Source organism: Pseudorca crassidens, chromosome 1, assembly GCF_039906515.1.
Source record: "Pseudorca crassidens isolate mPseCra1 chromosome 1, mPseCra1.hap1, whole genome shotgun sequence".
In the NCBI taxonomy this organism is placed as follows: domain Eukaryota; kingdom Metazoa; phylum Chordata; class Mammalia; order Artiodactyla; family Delphinidae; genus Pseudorca; species Pseudorca crassidens.
Genome location: NC_090296.1, coordinates 186,346,962 through 186,370,345, shown reverse-complemented (window position 1 = coordinate 186,370,345; position 23,384 = coordinate 186,346,962). Strand labels below are relative to the sequence as shown.

The window sequence follows — 23,384 nt, the reverse complement described above, 5'->3', positions numbered from 1 at the left end:
CCATGAGAAGTAGGAGGAAGTTCTTTACCTTGCTAAAGAGTAAAACCTACAGCAAACAGACTTCTTGGTGAAACACAGGAAGCATTCTCTTTAAAATCAATACAAGGTAAGGTTGCCTAATACCATTTTTTTAGTTATTTTGGAAATTCTGGCCAGTGTAGTAGAATAAGAAAAAAAGACAGCAAGAGGTGTGAGGAGTAGAATGGAAAACAACAAGACTGTTATTATTCAAAGAGGATGCAATTGTCCACTTAGCCAACCTCGCAAAACACTTAAAGACAAATTATTTAAATTAACAAGATCGCTGGATACAAGATCAGCATTCTAAAATCAATTGGATTTCTCAATCAAAAATTAGGAGAAATTATAATTTATAAAAATGTATAATTAAATAGCAAAGTTTATAAAGGGCTCATAAATAAATCTCATAAAAATTTGTAAAAATCTCCATGGAAAATAATTATAAAACCTATTGGGACTTCCCTGGCGGTCCAGTGGTTAAGACTTCGCCTTCCAATGCAAGGGGTGCGGGATTGATCCCTGGCTGGGGAGCTAAGATCCCACATGCCTCGCGGCCAAAAAACCAAAACATAAAACAGAAGCAATATTACCAAATTCAATAAAGACTTAAAAAAAATTATTGGGCTTCCCTGGTGGCACAGTGGTTGAGAGTCCGCCTGCCAGTGCAGGGGACGCGGGTTCGTGCCCCGGCCCGGGGGGATCCCACGTGCTGCGGAGCGGCTGGGCTCGTGGGCCATGGCCGCTGAGCCTGTGCGTCCGGAGCCTGTGCTCCGCAACGGGAGAGGCCGCGACGGTGAGAGGCCCGCGTACCGCAAAAAAAAAAAAAAAAAAAAAAAAAAAAAATTATTGACTGGGATTAATAAAGACTTTAAAAAAAACTTAAGGGGATTACAAAAACTAAATAAATGGAGAGCTATAACTTAGTCGCCATAGGCAAACTAGATTATCTTAGAGATAATAGTTCTCACCAAACTGATCTCTATATTCAATAAAATTCCAACCAGAATTACTACAAGGTTTTTCATGGAATTGACAAGCTTATTTTAAAATTAATATGGAAGAACAAGGGTCAAGAATAGCTAGGAAACAAAGTGAAACAATGACATGATGGAGTAGGGAGCGATTTCTCCTGTAAGCTATTAATATAAATTTAAGGTAATTAGGACATCATGATACTGGGCCAGGGATAGACCATTGGGAGAAAATAGAGAACCCAGAGCAGAACCAGACATACGTAAATAATATATATCAGTATCACAGATCAATGTAAATAGGGTGGAATTTTCACTAAAGATGCTTAACAATTGATTCAACAATTGCATAAAATGAAACTGGCTCCCTACCTCACATGATGCATACCCATTTTGTATGGATTAAGCATTCAAATATAAAGGGAAAACAGTCTTTTAAAATTCTAGGGAACAAATCATATGAACTCCAAGTAGAAATTATTGCCTAAACAAGACACAAAATAAAGCATAAAAGGAAAGTTAAAAATTTCAACCCCACAAAAATTAAGGGCCCCTTTTCATCAGAAGACCCCCTCAAAGAAAGTTTAAAATCTAGCCACCAATTTGGCAAAGATATTCGCACCATTTATGTATTCACAAAGCTGTTTTCAGGAATACGTGAATAACTCCTTCAAATCAATAAGAAAAAAACCACCCAATAGAAAAATGGGCAAAAGTTTTTAACAGGCCCTTCACAAAAGAGGAAACTCAATGGCCAATGAACATTGATTGAAAATGTGCTTGATTTCATTAATAATATAAAAGTACCAAGTGTTGGTGAGAATGTGGAGTAGAGAATTCTCATCAACTGCTGGGGACTATGTATATTGTTACCAAAACTTTGGAAAACAAATTTGGGTTATCTTCTGAAGCTGATCATTCTCTTAACATATGCCCCAGAGTTCCGCTCCTAGGCATATAATGTCACACAGAAGATCCCTAGCACATGTGCCTGGGGGAACAGGTACAGGAACATTCAAAGCCATATTATGTATAAAAGAAATTAGAATTTCCCAAATGTTCATTGACAGCGAATGGATTAATAAATTATGCTCTACTCATACACTTGAATACAGCAGCCAATATGAATGAACCGTTTCCAGTATCAACATGGGTTAATTTCAGAAACTATGGAACAAACAAGTGGAGGAAGAACACATACATTATGATTTTTAAACAAGGTTTAAAAATAAGCAAAACTAAATTTGTATATTGTTTAAGGATACCAATGGGGTAAAAAGATAAGCCTATAAAAGCGACAAAAAATTATCAAAAAAATAAAAGGGAATCCCGAGCACAAAATTCAGAATAGTGATTACCTGGTTGGGAGGGTGGTGGTCATGGGACACTTACAATTACACAGGGAGATTCAACACTGTAGCTATTGTTCTCTTCCTCAAGTCGGATGGTCATATTTTTATTATTTCTAACTAACATTTGCACTGCTTCCTTTTTTGGTATATATAAAATTTTTTTTTTAATTGAAGCATTTAATTAATTTTTTTCCCAACCTCATGGCTTGTGGGAATCTTAGTTCCCCCACCAGGGATTGAACCCACCCCCTGCCCCCAACAGTGGAAGCTCAGAGTCCTAACCACTAGACGCCCAGGGAATTCCCTAATTGGAGCATTTTAGAAACCCATTTTCTGCTAGAACCTAAATGCTTGATGGCAAGGTTTATGTATTATTTATTCTAAGAGTCTAGTGCAGTGCCTGGTACACAATAATGTTAATAAAATAAATACACATAAGCAAACAATTGCATGTTTTCCTATAATCTCTATTATAAAGTACTTTTTTTTCTGGGTGCAAATTTATTTTCTCTTCTAATTTACATTCAGTATTATAATTTATATTCCTATAATAGTTTGGACAGTGAAATGGTTTAAAATGCCACTCTTCCATTGCTTAAGAAGTTTACCAAAAATTCTTTCTTAATCTTTGCAAATGATAACAAATGACATGGGTCTTTAATTTCACAGGTTAATAAACAGAAAGCGGACCTTGAAATGACAAGAAAGTTGGATGCCATAGTCGCCAAGGTTTGCATTTAAATTCTTTTTTTTTTTTCTTTTACTCTGTTAATTTCTTATTTGGGCATCTGGCTTGAAGAACCTATACACACCATCCCGAGGCTTTTCACTTTCCCACATCCAAGTTTGAAGGAGAAAACACTTAAAAGTGAGGCAAGACGTGTGCATGGGAGATGAGGGACTGGTGGGTGAGAGCAGTGAGGAGGGAGTGAGAATGGAAGGTGTCACTGGCGTCCCAACCCCCGGGCTCAATGCCCTGGCCCTTCAGACTCCTGTCCCGTTGCTCCTGCCTGCGGCCCCTGACGCCCACCTCCACCTCCGTACAAATACGACACCCACCTCAAGCTACGACCTCACCCCACTCCACCAAGACCCCACCTTTCCAGGTGCTTCCAGAAAACACTGATCTCTTGGTATGTTTTTCTTAGCACACGAGCATCTGTGGGAGGAATGGAAAATTGGGCCTCACCTGCAAATGAAATCAGGCAGGAGCGGGGGCGCTGGGGGACCGGGGATGGTGGGACAGGGAGCAAGAGTAGATCCAGGCCCTTCGGGACTGCGATTCTAGCTCAGGAGAGGAGGACAAGGGAGGAAAAGAGAGGGAGGCGAATCGGAGGCATGTATAGTGGGAATAACAGAGCTGGCTCTTTTTCTGTGCCAGAGCCCCAGAGCCATCAAGGAGAAAGAAACCACCTTGTCCCCGTGGCCCTCACAGCCCGGGAGTGCAGGCGCTCCGAGGCCACGTTCTTCCTTCACTGTTTCATTGCCTTCTAAGGCCAAAAGAGTCAAGAGTCCAAAGAAGGCTTCAAAGGAAGAGCATCCTATGGTAAGACCCACCCACAGGACCACACCCCGGGACACCTTCACCTGCAAACAGTCTCAGACACCCGATTCCCCCTACTCCCTCTGCGTGCACCTGGGCAGGGGGCTCTGGCTTCTCTTCCCCTCACCGATGCGTCCTCATCAGGCCCCTTACCTTATCCAGGAGGATGCCACCGTTGTCCTGAGCGTGGTGGTTTATTTGGCTTAGTCACCATGGCTTCGTGGATCTCTATTAAATTAGCAACACAGAGAAGCCACATTCCAAGCGCTTTCTAGTGTGTATAATCTCTAACTCATGACTGCCCAGTATCTATCAGAGGCTTCCTGGAGACTCCCTGAAAGATGTGCAGTTGGAAAGTCCATTTGCTCATGGACTATTCTTTTTTTTTTTAATTAATTAATTAATTAATTTTTGGCCGTGTTGGGTCTTCATTGCTGCACACCGACTTTCTCTAGTTGTGGCGAGCAGGGGCTACTCTTCGTTGCGGTGTGCGGGCTTCTCATTGTGGTGGGTTCTCTTGTTGTGGAGCACAGGCTCTAGGCGCATGGGCTTCAGTAGTTGTGGTGCACGGGCTTCAGTAGTTGTGGCACACGGGCTTCAGTAGTTGTAGCACATGGGCTCTAGAGTGCAGGCTGAGTAGTTGTGGCGCACGGGCTTAGTTGCTCCGCGGCATGTGGAAGCATTGCAGAGTGGGGTTGGAGACAGGGACAGGGCAACCCCTTCCCTACAGCAAACCCAGGGCTCGAACCCATGTCCCGTGCATTGGTAGTCAGATTCTTAACCACTGCGCCACCAGGGAAGCCCTGCTCATGGACTATTCTAAATCAACCGTGGACTACCTCATGCTATCAGAGACATACATCCATGAATTATATGCTAGTAACCTCCTTACCCCCAGATAATCAGAGTTGCTTCTACCTGGCCTACGGCGGTGCCATTGGTCTATATTAAAGGGCATATCAAGAAGTAGGTCTGTGATGTTCGTCTCAATGTTGGCTTATTGTGTGGACTGTGCAGAGACACTGCTCACTGCATTACCCAATACCTCCCTTTAAAATGATCCTGTGGCGAACTTTCTTCTGAGCTTAGTTATGGGAATAGTTGCATTTCTCTGAACAATCGATCTATCTTGTGGGCCCTGTGAATCGTGCAACCGGTCAAAGCTCCTTTTCCACGTTGACGTTTAGAAAGCTTAGAGGCTGATGGGTGACACATATGGCCAAGGTACAGCACTTCCTGGAAAGAGTCTGTCCACTAGAATCTTTTGGTTTCCCAGACTCTTTTGTCTTGTTTCTACGTGTCCCCGTGTTCTCCCTCCTTCTCCCCCAGGGGGCGGAATCTACCTCTCCAACACTCAGGGCAGGAGAACAGAGCAGAATCATGCTTGCTGTGGCATCCTTGCTCCAAACGGGGGCAGGAAAAGGTATAGCCTTCTCTCGCTCACTCACCAGGCAGATGGGTCACCACTCGAACCCACCACTTTCTCTCCTTTCGGAGGAGAAAGAGGGAAGTAGAGCAGCAGGTAGAGGGAGGCCGGGGTGTTAATACTGGTGGCAGTCACTCCACTTGGAAGGAAACCCCAGGACTTGAGAAAAAGCATTCTCCTCTAAGAGCGCTTCCACTTTGCAGAGAGTTAGGAAGTATCAACAACTGGAATTTCCTGAGGGGGAGAAGGACATCTGGGGAATGCGGCACATGACTGACCAATGACTGGGTTCTAGAAGTAAGATTTTTAGAATCCAGATCTGGGAAGTATTTGGTGGGGGTGGGTGGGGGGAGGAGGCCCACAACAAAGCAAGAAAACAAAAAGCAACCCCCCGCCCCCGGGGCTGAGCATGCAGGGCTGCCTGCTGACCTGGGGCGGGGGGCCCAGCCTTACTGGGCGAGGGGCTGTAGTCCAAGCCTGGGACTTAGGGAGTCTGTGGCCGAGGCAGTGTCCTGTTCCGTAAACCTCTGTCAGCTGCCTTGAGATCAGGGTGTGTGCCAGGGGTCTGTGGTCTGAGGCTCTGAAATGATGGCAGGAGCATTGCAGAGTGGGGTTGGAGACGGGGACAGGGCAACTCCTTCCGTACAGCAAACCCAGGGCCCTAACTAAATCCTAGAATTGCAGACTAGAAACTCCAAAGTCCCGAATTTACCCATCAAAATTGAGCTTCCAAAGTCCCAACGACAAGGGGCAGAAATACCACTGTTCTCCCCTACAGGAAAGACACCATGAAGGGGAGACAAAGGCAGACAGCGTCTCTGAGAAGGTGTCATTTCAGTAGGGTTTTCTCCTAGTGTCACAGTTCTCTCCTTCTGACCGTAATGACTGTTATCTAGATGTTTCCGAAGCTTAAGAGTACATTTTGTCAGCTGGGAGACTCGGAAGTTAATGTGTAACTTTTACTTATTGTAAAAATTGGACTGGGGGAGGGGAGAGATGACATAAGCTGGAGTTTACATTTTCATAGGAATTGACTCGATTTTAAAGGGAAATATATTTTTCTAGCTCACCGTTATTACTCTCATATACACTTTTGTTAATAATGATCCTATTATAAAGAGTGTTCCCTTCCATCACCTCCCCATGTGGTGTATTCTTCATTGTAGATTAGCTCTCTCTATATGCACTCTGGTTATCATTTTCCTGTTTCTCTCCTTCAAATATTTTATTATATTGAGGTAGTTGGACTTCTTAAAAATTGTCTCTAAAGGGTTTTGTCATCTTAACCACGTGTAAATGACCAAACAGAGAGCTTGCTGCAGGAAGTTTTTACATCAGTCATTTACCTTATCTAATTAATCATACTTATTTTTTGAAATCTGTGTCATTCGGTGGGAACAGCACACGTGCTTCACCCAGCGGCGCACACAGTGATAAACTGAGTGTTCAACCAGTCTGAAAAGCACAATAGGAACATTGCTGTGTGATTTCTATTTATGAAATATTTCACAACATGAAATTTGTATTTGGACAGCGTTTTTGTGTAAAGTTTATTTTTTGATAGCTGTAAAACATTTCAAATACTGAGGTTTCACAAAGCAAGGTTAACTTACATTCCCAGGTTTCCCTCCCACAGCCCCCGCTCCAGGGTAATTAGTTAATTAAGGCTGCACCCAGTAAATGCTTCCCTGGAAGACTTCTGAGCTTCCATGGGGTCACCTGTCTGCGCTGATGGAACATATGGTGCGCGCTTAGATCTGCAGAAAGCATCAGGACCCTTCCATGTGGGAAATGGGACAGGGGACAAAGTCAGTCGTATTCCCATTCTTAAAGTTCATTCGATACAAAGCAATTTGGACATAAGGAAAAACTTTAATAAAAGCTCTAGAATGTTGTTCTTTAAACATTCAAGAATTGCAAGATGAAGTACTTTTGCAGTAGTTTTGCAAGTATGACCATAGTCACCCTGCAAGCTAGTAATTTTTAAAAAATTATTATTACTATGGGATATGGAATTATTATGGGTGTAGAGTATTATAGGCAAGGTGGGTGAAAGGAAGATCTTTCCCATTCCTCTCCTGTACATCCCTTTTATTTGATTGAGCTGCTGAAGTTGAAAATACACTCCATCAGAGAAGAAAATCATATAACCTGTTCATTGTTTCATTATTTCGTTATTTTTCCCCTGGGCTTGCCTTCATAAAGAAGGTAGTTCATAGTTCTGCAGAGCTGTGTGAAAAAGCCAGCATTTTGCTCATTGTTGACCTGGCAGCCCAGGGTGGTAGAGTCATACAGAGCTAGGACAGTCCCGGACACGTGTACGGTTGTATGGTCTTCAGGGACTGTCAAAGGATATTTACTGTATTTTGATAGATTATGTTGACACAAAAGAATTTTCCTTATCGCACTGGATCTTTGTTTTCTAATGGGAGTAGCTTTTTTTTTTTTTGGCTGTGCCGTGCGACTTGCCGGGGTCACAGCGGTGAAAGCACTGAGTCCTAACCACTGGACCGCCAGGGAATTCCTGAATAGGAATAACTTTAAAATGTAGAGATAATTGAAATCATACACAACAATTACTTGTGTTTTATTTTAAAATCAAATTTGTCATTTGCCGCTAAAGTGAATGCATCTTTAGATTCTGTTGTCAGAGACCAAAATTGAAAAATCTGAGTAATACCATATTTAAACTTCAAGTGAAAGGTGGCATTGACTTTCTGTATTATTCTACTCTAAGTAGTTTGATGATAAATAAGTACTTTCAGTATATTTGGGACTGAAAATATTTTGGTGAAAATAATATCCAACATTTGTTCCACAAATGAAAAATGGTTTTTGTTAAAAATCACTTGATTTTTAAGGCTGCACCCAGTAAACGATGCCCTGGTCTGGGAGGATCCCACATGCCACGGAGCGGCTGGGCCCATGAGCCATGGCCGCTGAGCCTGCACGTCTGGAGCCTGTGCTCTGCCACAGGAGAGGCCACAGCAGTGAGAGGCCCGCGTACTGCACCAAAAAAAAAAAAAAAAAAATCACTTGAAAGGTTTTATGCTTTGTCTTCTTCTTGTTTATTTTTGCTGGGGAAGAATAATAACATTTTACTTGTAGAGTTTGCGATATTTAAGTATAATTTCTTTTAAGGGCTTAAGATTGTTGTGGAAATCAGGAAAAGAAGAGATTAGTATCAATTGCTATTCTTCCCTGGACACTCTGAGCCATAGGGCAGATGCTAGGTCCTGACCACATGTAATACCACCTTGGTGGTAACAGAGGAAATGTCATTCAGGAGTCCACAGGGCAGCCACCTGACCCCTCACTGCATGGTGTGCTTTATTCCATTTACCTGGGTTTCAGCTGTGGGTTTCTTTCTAGTTCTCCCTGGGAATTGGGGCCAGTCTTGAACACCAGGTCATTTGCCAGAGTCCTGACACTGCCGGGACTTGGGTCTCACCCCCTGAACATTTGACATGCTGCCACCCATCCTAACTGCCATCATTGCATGTACTAGTTCTGCTGTGAATTCTATTACAAACACTGTCATAGAACAGCTTTAATACGGACGTTCACCACCGTCAACCTGAGGTAGCTACACCCCACTGGATGCTGGCATTGGACTATCAGCCACCCTCTCCGGGTCCAGCTCTTCCAACTTGTCAGTTTCTCCAGCCCTGACCTCTTCAGGTTTCTCCTCAAACCCTATGGATTAGTTTGTATAAATTACAACATATTTCAATTCCCCTTTCTTTAGGAATGTATTTTCGTGGAGGGTGGTACTTAGACTTTTCTTCATGTAATGCCTCAGTTGTAGTCTCCATTCGTTCATCAAAAAACTAAACTAAGTAAAGGAAAGCTATTTGTTTCCCCTTATGCACCTACTGCATATTACTGCTAACTTGCATTTCTGATCAACTTTAGATAACCAAGGATAGCTCACTGAATTGATTTTATGCCAGCCAAATCCAAAGAGTTCTTATGTTTTGTTAGCCTATGCAGCCTTATTAGGGAATCAGGTATACTGATTTTTAGGCTTTTAAAAAATCTTGAATATAGCCTGAGGATCTCCTTCACTAATTTCTATGTGGGAAACATTCTTCTGTCGACTATATGAATATATATATATATCTCCAGAATAGAATAAGGAGTTACTTATAACCAGTGCCATGAAGTGTTATGGAGTCCAGTTAATCCAATGGCTGAAAGCATATGGTGGACCCATACTGTGTTTCATGCCACCAGAACTGATAGACATGAGCCTGAACGTCCTAGAGAGTAATTCTGGTGGTCTTTCTCTCTAGTTGAATATATGCAAGTGGATTCTGATTAAGATTCATAACATTTCTGTCTGGTTTACATTAAATAAGGCATAAGTGTATTTTAAAGGTAAATTTTATACTTAAATTAGAAAGATTTCAATCGTTTGGGATTCTTATACAACCACTGGAATAGCTAGGAGAACATCTATTAGGAAAGCAACAAAAAAACCATTTCAGACTGAAGCACCCAAGCAGCTGATTGATAAGAGATCAGTGGGAAGTCATTGCAATTTGTAGGAACCCCTGGAAATCTCCCACCAAATAGCTTAGTCTTCAGCAGTAAAGATAGTGTTTAAGAGTTCTCCAGAAAGTCACTGTGCAACTCATATTTGTCCATTCGTCTTGCTCAAAATGCCTTTGGATGATCTTTTCCAATGTGTCCCTCAAAAGTACAGTTCTTTGGAGTTTCTAACATGTTATATTCTTCAGAAGATTATAATTTAATATAGATATTTTCATGTAACAAAAATGGATATGATTTGCCATGGCAAAGTTTGCATTTGACACCTTCATTTATACCATTTCTGGAGCTTTTATTTTTTTTATATATCTAAGTTTCTGCCCGGTATCCTCTTCTTTCTTCCTGAAGAACTTCCTTTTGCAGTGATTATAGTGCAGGTCTGCTGGCAACAAATTCTCTCAGCTTTTGCTTGTCTGAAAAAAACTTTATTTTGCCTGTTTATTTTATTTATTTTTTTGTGTGGTACGCGAGCCTCTCACTGTTGTGGCCTCTCCCATTGCGGTGGACACGCAGGCCCAGCAGCCATGGCTCACAGACCCAGCCACTCCGCGGCATGTGGGATCTTCCCGGACCGGGGCACGAACCCGTGTCCCCTGCATCGGCAGGCGGACCCTCAACCACTGCGCCACCAGGGAAGCCCTTGCCTGTATTTTTGACAGATTTTTTTCTGAGTATGGAAGCCTGAGTTGACAGTTTCTTTTCTTTAATACTTTGAAGATGTCACTCCCTTATCTTTTGTATTGCATAGTTTCAGACAAAAAGTCTACTGTATATTTTAACTTTGTTTCTCTGTCTGTAATGTGTCTTTTACTTTGGAATGCCTTTAGAACTTTTTCTTTCTCTTTGCTTTTCAATAGTTAGACTATAATGTGTTTTGGAGTGTTTGTTGTTCCTCTCTCTTTCTCTCTGTCCTAATGGACTTTCTTGAATTTGGGGTTTGGTGTCTTTCATTAACTCCTTACCATTATCTTTAATTATGTCTCTTGCCCTATTCTCTCTCCCTTCTCCTTCTGAGACTCTGATTACACATATGTTAGACCATCTGATATTGTCCCCAAATTCTTGGATATTCCGATCATTGATTTTAAACGACTTTTTCCTCTTTGTGTTTCAGTTTGGGGTATTTTTTTGACCTACCTTCAAATTTACTAATTGTTTTCCTCAGCTGTATTGATTAATCAAAGAAATTAATTTCTTCATCTTTTTAAAAAATTTCTAATATTTACATTTGACTTTTTTTTTTTACATTTTCCGAATCTCTGCTGAAATTATCTATTGTTTACCATCTATATTGTTCACTTTTTCTCCTAGATTCTTTAACATTTTAATTATAGTTAAAGTCCTCATCTGATAGTTCCATGATCCATGGGTTATCTTTGAATCTGATTCTGTTGATTGCTTTGTCTCCTGACAATAGGTTGTTTTCCTTTTTGTCTGTCTCATAATTTTCGATTGAATATCAGTCATCATGTGTAGAATAGTAGAGACTGAAATAAACAGTGTTCACACGTGGAAATGGCATGCCTCTTCCTGTAACAGACTGTTATTGTAAGCGGTAGAGCCAATCTAGCCAAAAGGTGAATTGAGTTTGGTTGTAGCTATGGTTCCTTTTAGTGGGCCACAACCTTGATATTCTTGCAGTGGGTGTGTGCTTAGAATGGGAATGAGGGTAACAGAGTGCTTTTCTCTGTGTGCTGCTCCACCTTTAGCTTTCAGCAGAACTATCCACCTGTGCCACCGAGTAAGTCTCTCTCTGTGCTCTTATGCCTTCCTTGGTAATAGACTGCTGTTGCTTGGTACTTCACAGGTGAGGGCAGAAAGAGTTCTCTGTTGTTCTAAAGCAAACTTACTCTTTGGGAAGTGCTGTGTGCCTGTGGCTCTTGTCTATTTTTGAAAGAATTTTGAAATTGAATTCTAATAATTTTGTTAGAAGAAAATTCACCAGTGATATATGGAGGTAAATGTTCTGTTTTGCCTTCTGGCTTACGCAGTGATCAGTGCCTGACTGCATACAGCCTCCTAGTCTATCCTCAGTGCTCTCAATTCTTAAGTCTCTTCTTTCCAGACTGTAAGCACACAGGCTGCTTCTCCTCTCTTCCTATGGTTGCATCACTCTCCCCTCCCCACCCACCACCATAGCTAGCACCTGCTGGCACATTACTGGTATTCAGAATTAGTTCTTTGCTTAGAAGGTAATCAGAAAAAAAAATGATAATATGGAAGTCAAGATTAATGAAATTTTAGGGACAGAATATCATCTTTCTTCATGAGTTAGAAACATTGTTTTGATAGAAATATATTTGATGGTTTAAAGGAGAGACTCAAGGAGGCATTAAACCCAGAAGGAACGGCCCAAGTTTCAGAAGAGGGATGTTTGTGGAAATTGGGAGAAATGAAAGAATGTGATGAGTCTTTGATTGACAAGAAAAGGAGAAAGAGGATATGATAAGGAATCTGGTTGATCATATGACAGTTAATAAACATAATTGCACTCCTGTTATTACAAACCTTGGCTGTTGATTCCAAATTTAGATTATATTTATTAAATGTTGGGTGTTTTTTTAACATGTTTTAAGTGCTTAAACTGGGAAACAAATTTAAGAATCATAATTCTTAAATTTCTGTTGTAAATAAAACTTACTTCTTAATTTTATAGACTTTTAGCTATAAATATATATACAAATTCAAAAAAGAGAAATATTTATAATGAATTATGTCTAGTCACAATGTTCGATTATCTTTGTAATTATTTAATTTACATTTTCCTACTTAGGAAGTTATCTCCTTTTCTATTACCACTCATTTTCACCTCTATCTACTGTTTAGCAGTCCAGTGTTTGCACCTGTCAATGAAGTAGCCACATAAAGACCAGCACATGTATTCCAGAGAAAATGGAACGCCAGCAGCTGGCAAAACAAAATGACAGTTTAATGTGGACAGAGCCAGGATTGAATATAACGTGCTATAGCGGGAGTTGAAAGTTCAACTCAAACTGGAGAGCAAACACTCTAGTCTACATGTGGTGCTTTTTTTTTAATGAAAAGAGAAGCTATCTTTGTCATTGTCAGAGTATTGTCTTTGGGAGAGATTGAATATTTATTTGCTTTACAGAAGATATGGTTTAGCACAGTTTTATCTGTAGTTATTACAGAGTTGATCATTATATGAGAGTTGGGAAAAAGGAGCCTTGAAAATTGGAACTAATTTTTACTGTATGCAAATTTAAATACAGAATCTTTTTTTCCTTTCTAAAATTTTTAATTTAATTTTATTTATTTATTATTTTTGGCTGCGTTGGGTCTTCGTTGCTGTGTGCGGGCTTTCTCTAGTTATGGCGAGTGGGGGCTACTCTTTGTTGCAGTGCGTGGGCTTCTCATTGTGGTGGCTTCTCTTGTTGCGGAGCACGGGCTCTAGGCTTCAGTAGTTGTGGCACACAGGCTCAGTAGTTGTGGCTCGTGGGTTCACTAGTTGTGGCTCGCAGGCTCTAGAGCACAGGCTCAGTAGTTTTGATACATGGACTTAGTTGCTCCGTGACATGCAGGATCTTCCCAGACCAGCGATCGAACCCGTGTCCCCTGCATTGACAGGTGGATTCTTAACCACTGCGCCACCAGGGAAGTCCCAGAATCTTTTTTTTTTTAATAAACTTTCAATTACTGATATGACTTCAGATAGAGTGAAATAAATATAAATGCCTTTCTAAGTGGAAACTTATTTTGTTTTGCCAGTTTGTTTTCCTAACTTCCTGTGGATTCGTTTTTAAAATTTGGGTTGGTTTATTCCCATTAACATACGGGCAAGTGCCCTCCAAAGTTTGGGGCTCTTACTCCCATGATTTCCTTGGTCTACTGTTAACCAAATGGCAGTGAATTCACTGTGTACTCCTCATGTCCTGGTCAGAGAGGCAGTTCAAGCGGATTGTGTTCTTTGAGAACAAACAGGTAGAGGGAGCCCCAAAAGTGCATGCCTCCCATGACTTGGGTGACCCCAACGTATTCGAAGCCAAGGAAGGCTAATGATAACCACGATTCTCACTGTTTTGTTAAATAGGTGTTGCTAGGCCTCAGGCTTTGTTTTTGGCTAACTTCCTGCCACATGGGCCTTGGGGAGACTGAGTCACTATGCTGGTGGTTGTAGGTGGTAGGTTTCTCTAGGAAGGTGTGCAGACAACCAAGGGAACTATAATCTTGGTAGTTCTAGGACCACCAGAAAGCTCCTCAGGACTGAGGGGACTGATGGAGTAGGAGTTAGAGTTTAGTGAACTAAGGTAAGAGCAATGGGTTAGGGTCCGAGTTCAGGATTAAGTCCATGCTGAAAATTCTCCTATCAGCCAGGGGATAATCAGGAATTATCAGCAGGGAGTTCGTAGATCACCATACAGAAGTTTACATATATTGACATCATAATAAAGGCAACCACAGTAAGAGCTGAACATTTGCAAATAAAAAATCAGGCACGCGAGGGAAGAGAGAAGATGGAAGGTAATTCGAATGCTCTAAATTCTTAATGTTTATTTGTGGGGAGCCCAAAAAATAAAGGCTACTGTTTATTTATAATGATAATGACGAGAAAAACTAAAACAAAACCAAACCCTTGGCTTCTGGGAAGTGAGAGTTTTATGTTCACGTATACTATCTGCAGTTTATTTTTAAAATATGTGCGTGCATTCTCTATCGCTAAAAATCTAAAGTAACAGGGATGGTGAAATCAATAGGTTAGTGTATAGAAGTGAATGGTAATATGTGTGATGTGCCTGGCACATAGTAGGCACTCAAAAACTTGTAACTTTTATGGCTGTTAATTACAAATTTTGTTACGTGGCAGCTAATGTCAGCTGGGTTCTCTCTGCCCCTTCAGATACGAGTAAAGTTGGCTCAAACCCACATTCTGTGCTTTGTGGCAGCCGAAAACGTGTCCACTTGTTTCTCCAGACACCCATGGCATCTTCTGGTGGTTGTTGTTATGTCTGGGCTCCTTCTTCCACTGAAACGAGTCAATTTCTGAGTCCCATTGCACTCTGTGTCATCCCAGCTCCCACTTTGTTGAATCATACACTGAATTCAACCCAATTCTGTGATTGCTACTAAAACCACTCACTCACAGGACACCTTTAGTTGAATGAGGTTGAAGAAGGTAACAGGGACAGTCTGCATCACCAAGATGCCGTTTCACATCGAATATTGGACATCACCCCTGGGCACTGGTCACTTGTGGCTTCACCACACACTAGCAGCTCCAGCCTTGGGGTCCTGCCTGGCCATTCTCTTCTAGCTCTTCTCAGCCCTCACTTCTGATTGCTTCAGGGAGCTCTGGGTTCCTTTTACTTTATTCTGCAGACCTGGCTCCAGACCCTGCGTGGCAGACCCCACCCCATCAACATGAGCAACAGATCAAAAGCTTTTGGGTCACCCACTAGAGCAGGTAGTGGTGGTAATAAGAAGCACCTTTTGCTGTCTACATTCTGTGGAGGAATATAAGAATAGCTAATCAAAGGGCTTCCCTGGTGGCGCAGTGGTTGAGAGTCCGCCTGTCGATGCAGGGGACACGGGTTCATGCCCCAGTCTGGGAAGATCCCACATGCCGCGGAGCGGCTGGGCCCGTGAGCCATGGCCACTGAGCCTGCGCGTCCGGAGCCTGTGCTCCGCAACGGGAGAGGCCACAATAGTGAAAGGCCCGAGTGCCGCAAAAAAAAAAAAAAAAAAAAAAACCAAAAGAATAGCTAATCAACCAGGTTTTTATATTCAGTATATTTTCTCACTGCCGTCTGCTCTCTGCATCATTCAAGAGGAATAGTAGTGAAAATTCGTCTTAATTATCATTTAAAATAAAAGTTTATTTATTTATTATTAAATAAATGAGCAAACGAATGCATTAAAATCTAAAAACCAAAAAAGTGCAATATGTAATTTACTTAACCATTTTGAAACGCAGTGTTTTTATATCTATAACTGGGATTCATTAGATTTAATCCAAAAGATAGTTGAGAAAAATAAAATAAAAGGTTTTTTTTAAGCTTGTGACTTCACTGGGTAATAACTGCCCACTTCATTAAAAAAAAAAGTGTAATGGTAAAATTTGACCCATATATAATTACAAAGTAATGCATTTAGAAAACAAACAGTAGTGGGAACGTTGGTTTTAATGGGATATAATTGTCCAATTGCAAATGCAGTGTATAAACACTGAGTCTTGTAAATTAAATGAGGCAGTCAAGACCCCTATGGGACTAGGGTTGGCATATTTTTAGTCTCATTTGCCTTTCTCTAAGCTGCAGAAAAACCACATCTTTATGCATTGAGTTGAAATGTTATACTTGCTTTTGTTTATTTTCTTTCCAGGTTAGACATGGAATACCTGCTGCGATGCATAGAGAAAAAGCGAGACTACCAGTGGCTAAGGTATAATAATGACTAATATGACCCTTATTATTAACTTAAATATTGTTTATATCAATGCTGACTATCCTTAGAGAGGAGTAATGACTTTGAAAGCTACACCAAGAATCAGTCTAATGAAGAGACAGAGGACCTGGTTGCCTCTATAGTATGATTCTGGGTTACATCCCTGCCACACCCAAAGAAATCTCATTCATGACATGCCTACAATTCCACTGTTACAGATTCATTCCTTTGCCAAAACTTTGTCCCCTTGTAAAATAGAAACAGTACTGAGAAATGGCATACAGTTCTAATGTGATTGAGTTGGTCAGATCCTTTCCTGAGGACGGTTTTGATAGAAAGAGGAAATAGAGTAACTGGGGGCAGCTGCTGCTATGATGAAGAGATTTAGAAAAAGTGATACCTGGTAGGGGGGAGGGGTGATGAAGATAAATTTTGGCTACTTGGTAATATTGTCTCACACTGGCTGCTTTGAAGTGAATCATTTACAGGAAATGGAGGCATGGGATCTTAAATTCTTCCAGTTTATGGGAATTTGCAAGTAAATGTAACTCATTGTTCCCTCAAATTTTCGATGATAGTTAGAATATGCATGCTATTTAATAGAAATAACCTTTCAGATTTATGGGGAAATAGGGTATAATTAACTTTGTGATGTATTTTCTATTGAAAGATTGAAGAAGAGAAACGTGGTTTGGAAGAGCAAATACAAATGTTAAAGGCTAAGTTAGAGAAAGAGAAAAAGAAGTCGGAGAGGTACTGGTAATAGTAATTCATAATTGTTCATTTGCAGCTAATACAGTATTTAACCACCTATAAATTTATTACAGGGTTAAGAAGGAATCAGATCAGATCAACAAAAACTGGGAAAAGAAATTCTTCATTCTCAGGAACAGGTATAGTGTGGTGATATATACAAATTCTATTTACAAAAATGCGACTAATCGTCTTTTAAGGAAATTGGGAGCCTTGCATTTTTCTGTATATATTAACTAATATGAAATGCCCTCAAATACCTCTTTCAAGAGATGCAAAATAACTGACCTAAAAAAGAAGAGTAGTCAAAGTCACTTCAAAGAAAAACTAATTCAAAACTGTTTTATTCCTGATCTCAGTGTTTCAAATTTAAATCATAGACAGGATGGACAGACTCTCTTGATACCTGGTTTAATTGGACCTACATAGTCATCTTCCTCCGTAGGGCTATTAAAACATTTCCATTCATTTGCACATGATAATATTTATCTCCAGATACAGAGACCTGAATGAGTGAGGGAGCACGCCATGTGATTACCTGGAAGAGACTTCCAGGTGAAGGAACATCACGTGCAAAGGTCCTGGGGTGGGGGTTTGCTTGTGTGTTCAAGGACAGTGAGGAAGCCAGGTGGCTGGAGAGACATGAGCAGGGAGGAGTGGTATAAGAGCTCAGTGAGGTAGAACATTTGGGGTTTTACTCTGAGATGGGAAATCACTAGAAGCTTTGTTTTCAATTGATACGAAAATTTTCTCTTTTACATGCCTACTGGGTCATTACCACACCTAATAAAGTTAGCAATATCAATCCTTTAGTACTACGTATTGACCAAATCATATTCAAATTCCTTGATTATCTCAAGGGAATCTCTTACAGTTGTTTGATTAAATCGGGATTCATGGTAGGTGGACCACTGCATTTGGGTGTTATATCCTTTAAATCTTTTTTTTCTTTCTATGATGGTCCCACTTACGTCCCCGTTCTTTCCAGCGACCTGATTTGCTAGAGAAATATGCTCATTTGTTATGTAGAATGTCCCCCATTCTGGATTTGACTAATTGTTTATGTGCACGTGTGTATGTATGTGTGGTGTCATCTAACATGTTCTTCTATCTGTATATCTTACAAACTGATCTTTAAATCCAGAGAGTTGATTAGACTCAGGTTCAATATTTTAGGCAAGACTGCTTCACTCGAACTACTATGTAATTCCTGTGCATCACATCATAGGGCACATAGTGTCCGGCTATATTATTTTAATCAAGTGTTATCAGGCTAATTCATATATTTTAAGGTTCATCACTGACCTTTCTCCAAATAATTTTAACATCCATCAGTGATCACAAACCATGATCCAAGATTTCATTAGGGTTGCAAATTGGTGATACCTTTATTTTATCTTTCCTTCTGCATTTCTTAGCTAAATTCTATTAAAGAAAAAAAAAGTTTTCCCCACTGGTTACCCTGAAATATAGTTTCAGACAAGATAAGGCAAGATAAATGCTTGATCCCCTTTATTTATCAATATTCAGAATAATGAGTTGGTACCCTAAAACCTCACTGGAGAGTCTTGAACTGAGGAAAGACCCAATGATCTGATGTCTTAAAAAAAATTATGACTTGTGTTGATAAAAAGCCATAGGGAAGCCAAAGGAAAAGCAGGGAGAAGAGTTAAGAGCTCCAGAAAGAATAAACCCCTCTTAGGCAAAACATGATGGTGATTTGACTGGAATGGGAGACCTGGAGCTGTTGAGAAATGATTACATTGGGGATTTTTTTTTTTTTTTTCCGGTACGCGGGCCTCTCACTGTTGTGGCCTCTCCTGTTGCGGAGCACAGGCTCCGGATGCACAGGCTCAGCGGCCATGGCCCACGGGCCCAGCCGCTCCGCGGCATGTGGGATCCTCCCAGACCGGGACGCGAACCTGTGTCCCCTGCATAGGCAGGCGGACTCTCAACCACTGCGCCACCAGGGAAGCCCTGGGGATATATTTTGAAAGTAGGATGTATTGAAAGATTGGAGATAAGGTGGGAAAGAAAGAAGTCAAGGATTTTACCTAAACAACGGGAAGGATGGAGTTACCTTCAACTGAAACAAGCAAACACATTTTGGCGGGAAATCAATTTTGATTTAAGTTGCCTTTAGTCACTTAAGGGTAGAGGTCTGGTGGCAGTGATGAGTATATGAGTCTGGAGTTCAGAAGAAAGTTTAGGCTGGGGGCATACATTTGGGATGCATTAGTATAGATGGTATTTAAAGCCATGGGATTAAATGAGATCAGCTAAGAATGAGTGTTGGAGAAAAATAGAGAGATACAAGGATTGAGTTCTAATATTTGGTAATAACTGACTTTCAGATGCTTTTTTTGGATCTGATGTTTTCCCTCTAAAGGACGTCCCTCTCTTGTGAACTCTTTTCGTCTTTTGCTTTATTGTTGGCTTGTGAAATTTATTTGTGTATTCTTATTTTTAATTCCTTATCAATTTTAGATGTTACAAATACCTTTCCTAGTCTATGAACTTTGTGTATGCTGACTTTTATTGTACAGAAGTTCTTAATTTTTATCCATCAATATTTTTGCCTTAGGTGTGTTTAGAAAGTCTTTCTCCATCTCCACTAAAATATTCTCCCACGGTTTTAGACAAGCCTTCTTTATGGCTTGTCTAAATCTAAGCCTAAATCTAAATATGATTTACCTCTCATATTTAGGTCTTTACTCCAGTCCTTTCCGGATTGGGTTGTGGTGCCACTTTGGTCACATACTATGTTCTAGTACATTCCCGAATCTGTTTCAGTGTTCCTATTCTATTCCATTTATTTTTCCTTTCCAAACTTTTTATACTATGATTTTTGTGGTATATGTTAATATCTAGTATGGCTACTCCCTCCTATTTGCTTTTCAGGGCTGGAAAATACATAATTTTAAAAATCAAAGAGTGGTAAGTTCATACTAATATTTTTAAATTTTTACTTGTATCTCCTTGCTCTTACACTGAACATTCTAGTTTCTAATCACAAGAACATAATACCGATTTGCTCTTTCCTATAATTTCTGTTCATTTTAATTCCACTGCTTCTTTTGTTTCAGCTTTCACGTCCTTAAGAACGAGATGTTTACTAGACACACATTGTCCCGTCAGTTTGCAGTGCTGACTGACACATCCTTCAATTATGTCGTAAGTACACACTGGCTAGATACTCTTTGTCTCTTTGATGATACCTGTAACGTGTCTTTCTGAAGTTAACATTTTTTAACCCCTGACATTAGAGTCTCTGGAGATAGTACATGAGTCACTCTGCTGAATGCTGATGGCATAAGACAGAGTGTCTGAACCCAAAGAGCTCAATTCAGTGTGAGACATAGATGTGTAAACAAATTGTTACCACGCAGTATGGTTGAGCTATAATGGAGGCAAGTGAAAATTTCAGAGGAGGGGGACTCATTCCCCCGGGTGGCATTTATTAACCTGACCATTTGTGTGCGTGGATGGAATGTAGGAACTATCACAGCTCAAGATCCAAGTATCCAGTCACTTCCAAATGGAGAAAGCAGGTAAAAGAATCTATTCCTAGTACCAAGCCATTCGTTTTCACACTAGAAGTCACCTGTAGATAAAGCCCAATTCTAAAATAGACTTTTTTTGGCAACTGAAGTATAGTTGATTTACAGTGTTGTGTTAGTTTCTGGTGTACAGCAAAGTGATTCAGTTTTATATATATATATATATATATATATATATATATATATATATATATATATATATACACACACACACACACACACACACACACACATATATATACATAACTGAATATATATATGTTCTTTTTCAGATTCTTTTCCATTATAGGTTTTTACAAGATATTGAATATAGTTCCCTGTGCTATACAGTAGGTCCTTGTTGTGTATCTGTTTTATATATACTAGTGTGTATCTGTTTAGTCCCAAACTCCTAATTTATCCCTTTCCTTTTCCCCCTTTGGTAACCATAAATTTGTTTTCTATGTCTGTGAGCCTATCTCTGTTTTGTAAATACGTTCATTTGTATTATTTTTTTAGATTCCACATATAAGTGATATCATATGATATAAAATAGACTATTTTTAAAACTGTTTACTTAATGTTTTCACTTGGGAGTTGTAATTGTAAAGGCAAATGATGACCAGTGTAGAAAGATAATCAATAAATTGCAATCAATCAGTAACTTAACATACTGTAAATGCTATTGAGAAACTGCTACACAGCTAAGTGTTCTGAGGACAAGTCAGGTTTGTGGAAAAAGTCACAAGAAATATAAATTTTGGTTTCCTGCTTCAAGAGGCTTACAATCTAAAATCACTTTCTTTCTAAAATTTTTTCCACAATTTTCACTTTAAGACAGTTTTCTAACTCCAAGTTGCTGCAAGAGATCAAAGAACTTAAGAACATTGGCAAGATAATATTATTTCTAATTTTTAACTAAATTTACATAGTAATATGAACCTTGCTGAGGATTTTAATAATTGACTCCCCTGAAATGTTCCAAAACTGGTCTACGTAGATGGGAATATATTAAGTCTCTTTCTTCTCCTTTTGGTTTTTTTCTCTTCTCAACTGAAGGTTACAACTTTAATTGGAGTAATCCTCATTTTAGATATTTAATCAGCTGGACAAATAAAATATTGGAGGACCCAGGAGAATGCTGTGCTACTCAAAAAGCAGGCTTTTTAAGGATTATCTGGTAAAATTTTCTGGTCCAAATTTGAATTGTCCAGGCTTTATGAAACAGACTTCTAAAATCTCAAAATTATTCCAGTTCAAGCATAGTAATAGATCCAGTATTTTCTTGAGAAAAATCTTGGCCCTGCCTCAGATGTTCATGCAATCTGTCTTCCTATGGAGGAGAGATGGACTCTATCTAGTCGACAATATATCTGTGTGCCACTACTTATTTGGGATTCAAGCTCATGAATCCTTATCTATATAGCTACACAGTATATATGCACTCAAGACACTCATCAAAGTGGACAGCGAATATTTAAGAAAAATAGACAGAGAGAGGGAAGGGGAGAAAGTGATGAGTGAATGAGTTAATGAACTTTGGGTAAACTAACATTTTCCCTTGGTTTCTTATACTCTAGTCACTTGTCCATTCACAGATATTTGAGTACAAATATGTACCAAGCAGCATGCTTGGGTTGCAAATGTCATCTTCCAGTTTGTGGACAAGGTTTTGGTATCTTTTCATAAATAAATGTTCTTAATCTCAATGTTAGTTTAATAATCTTTTCCTTATATTTTTTTCTGTCTTTAAGAAAACCTTACCTAACCTTTAATGGTTGAGAGTCCGCCTGCCGATGCAGGGGACACGGGTTCGTGCCCCGGTCCGGGAAGATCCCACATGCCGCGGAGCGGCTGGGCCCGTGAGCCATGGCCGCTGAGCCTGCACATCTGGAGCCTGTGCTCCGCAACGGGAGAGGCCACAACAGTGAGAGGCCCGCGTACCGCAAAAAAAAAAAAAAATTCTTCTCTGATGTATGCAAATGTCAGATCACTATGTCGTACACCTGAAACTAACATAATTTTGTCAACTATATTTCAATAATTTAAAAAAACCTAAAAAACAAAAAATATTTTCTTCTCTATAAACTTAAAGTTTTTTTCTTGTTTTGCCTTTCATATTGAGAGGTTTAATCCACCTAGAATTGATATTAGTGTACAGAACGGTAGACATCTGATTTCATTTTCTTTTAATATAATCAGCAGATCTAGCGCCATTTATTAAAAAGTCCATCTTCTCCCCGGTACATAATTCCACCCGTTATATATTATAGTAAGGGCTTATGTATGTATGAGTCTGTTTCTGTCTATTCTGTCCTACTGTTCTATTTGTCTATTCTCGCATCAATGTGACACTGATTTAGTATCTATACCTTTATTATAAATCTTTTTCTGATAAAACAAATACTCCTGCCCTGATGTTCTTCAAGAATGCCTTGGCTTTATTGGATCTTTACATTTCCATATAAAATTTAGAATCAGATTGTCAGTATTCACAGTATAAAAAAAAACATGAGAAACAAATTAAAAATTCTATTGGGATTTTGATTAGAAGTGCATTAAGTCTCTAGATCATTTTGGGCACAGTTGGCACCTTTTAGGTGCTGAATCGTCTAATCCATAAACAAGTCATAGCTTTTCTTGACAATATTATGTTAGTTTGCATTTTATCTCCACCGATTCTTTTCCAGAGACTTTTGTCAGTAGTTTCTAGAGGTCGTATATTCTTATACTCTATTGTTGGGGACAGCAAGTTTAATGAACTTTTCATCTAGATCTCATAATAGGTCATTTTTTAAAGAGTATAGTTCTGATTTCCGGATA

General features: G+C 39.7%; 1 protein-coding gene across 1 annotated transcript in view; it reads left to right on the top strand.

Moving 5' to 3' along the window:
- Positions 1 to 23,384, top strand: part of C1H10orf67 (chromosome 1 C10orf67 homolog) — a 76,219-nt gene that overhangs the window by 50,292 nt on the left and 2,543 nt on the right. Inside the window, exons 8-13 of the mRNA XM_067703844.1 lie at positions 3,014 to 3,073; positions 3,726 to 3,890; positions 16,207 to 16,266; positions 16,940 to 17,022; positions 17,097 to 17,162; positions 20,109 to 20,196. Coding sequence (XP_067559945.1) covers positions 3,014 to 3,073; positions 3,726 to 3,890; positions 16,207 to 16,266; positions 16,940 to 17,022; positions 17,097 to 17,162; positions 20,109 to 20,196 — 522 coding nt within the window. The remainder of the gene's footprint in view (positions 1 to 3,013; positions 3,074 to 3,725; positions 3,891 to 16,206; positions 16,267 to 16,939; positions 17,023 to 17,096; positions 17,163 to 20,108; positions 20,197 to 23,384) is intronic.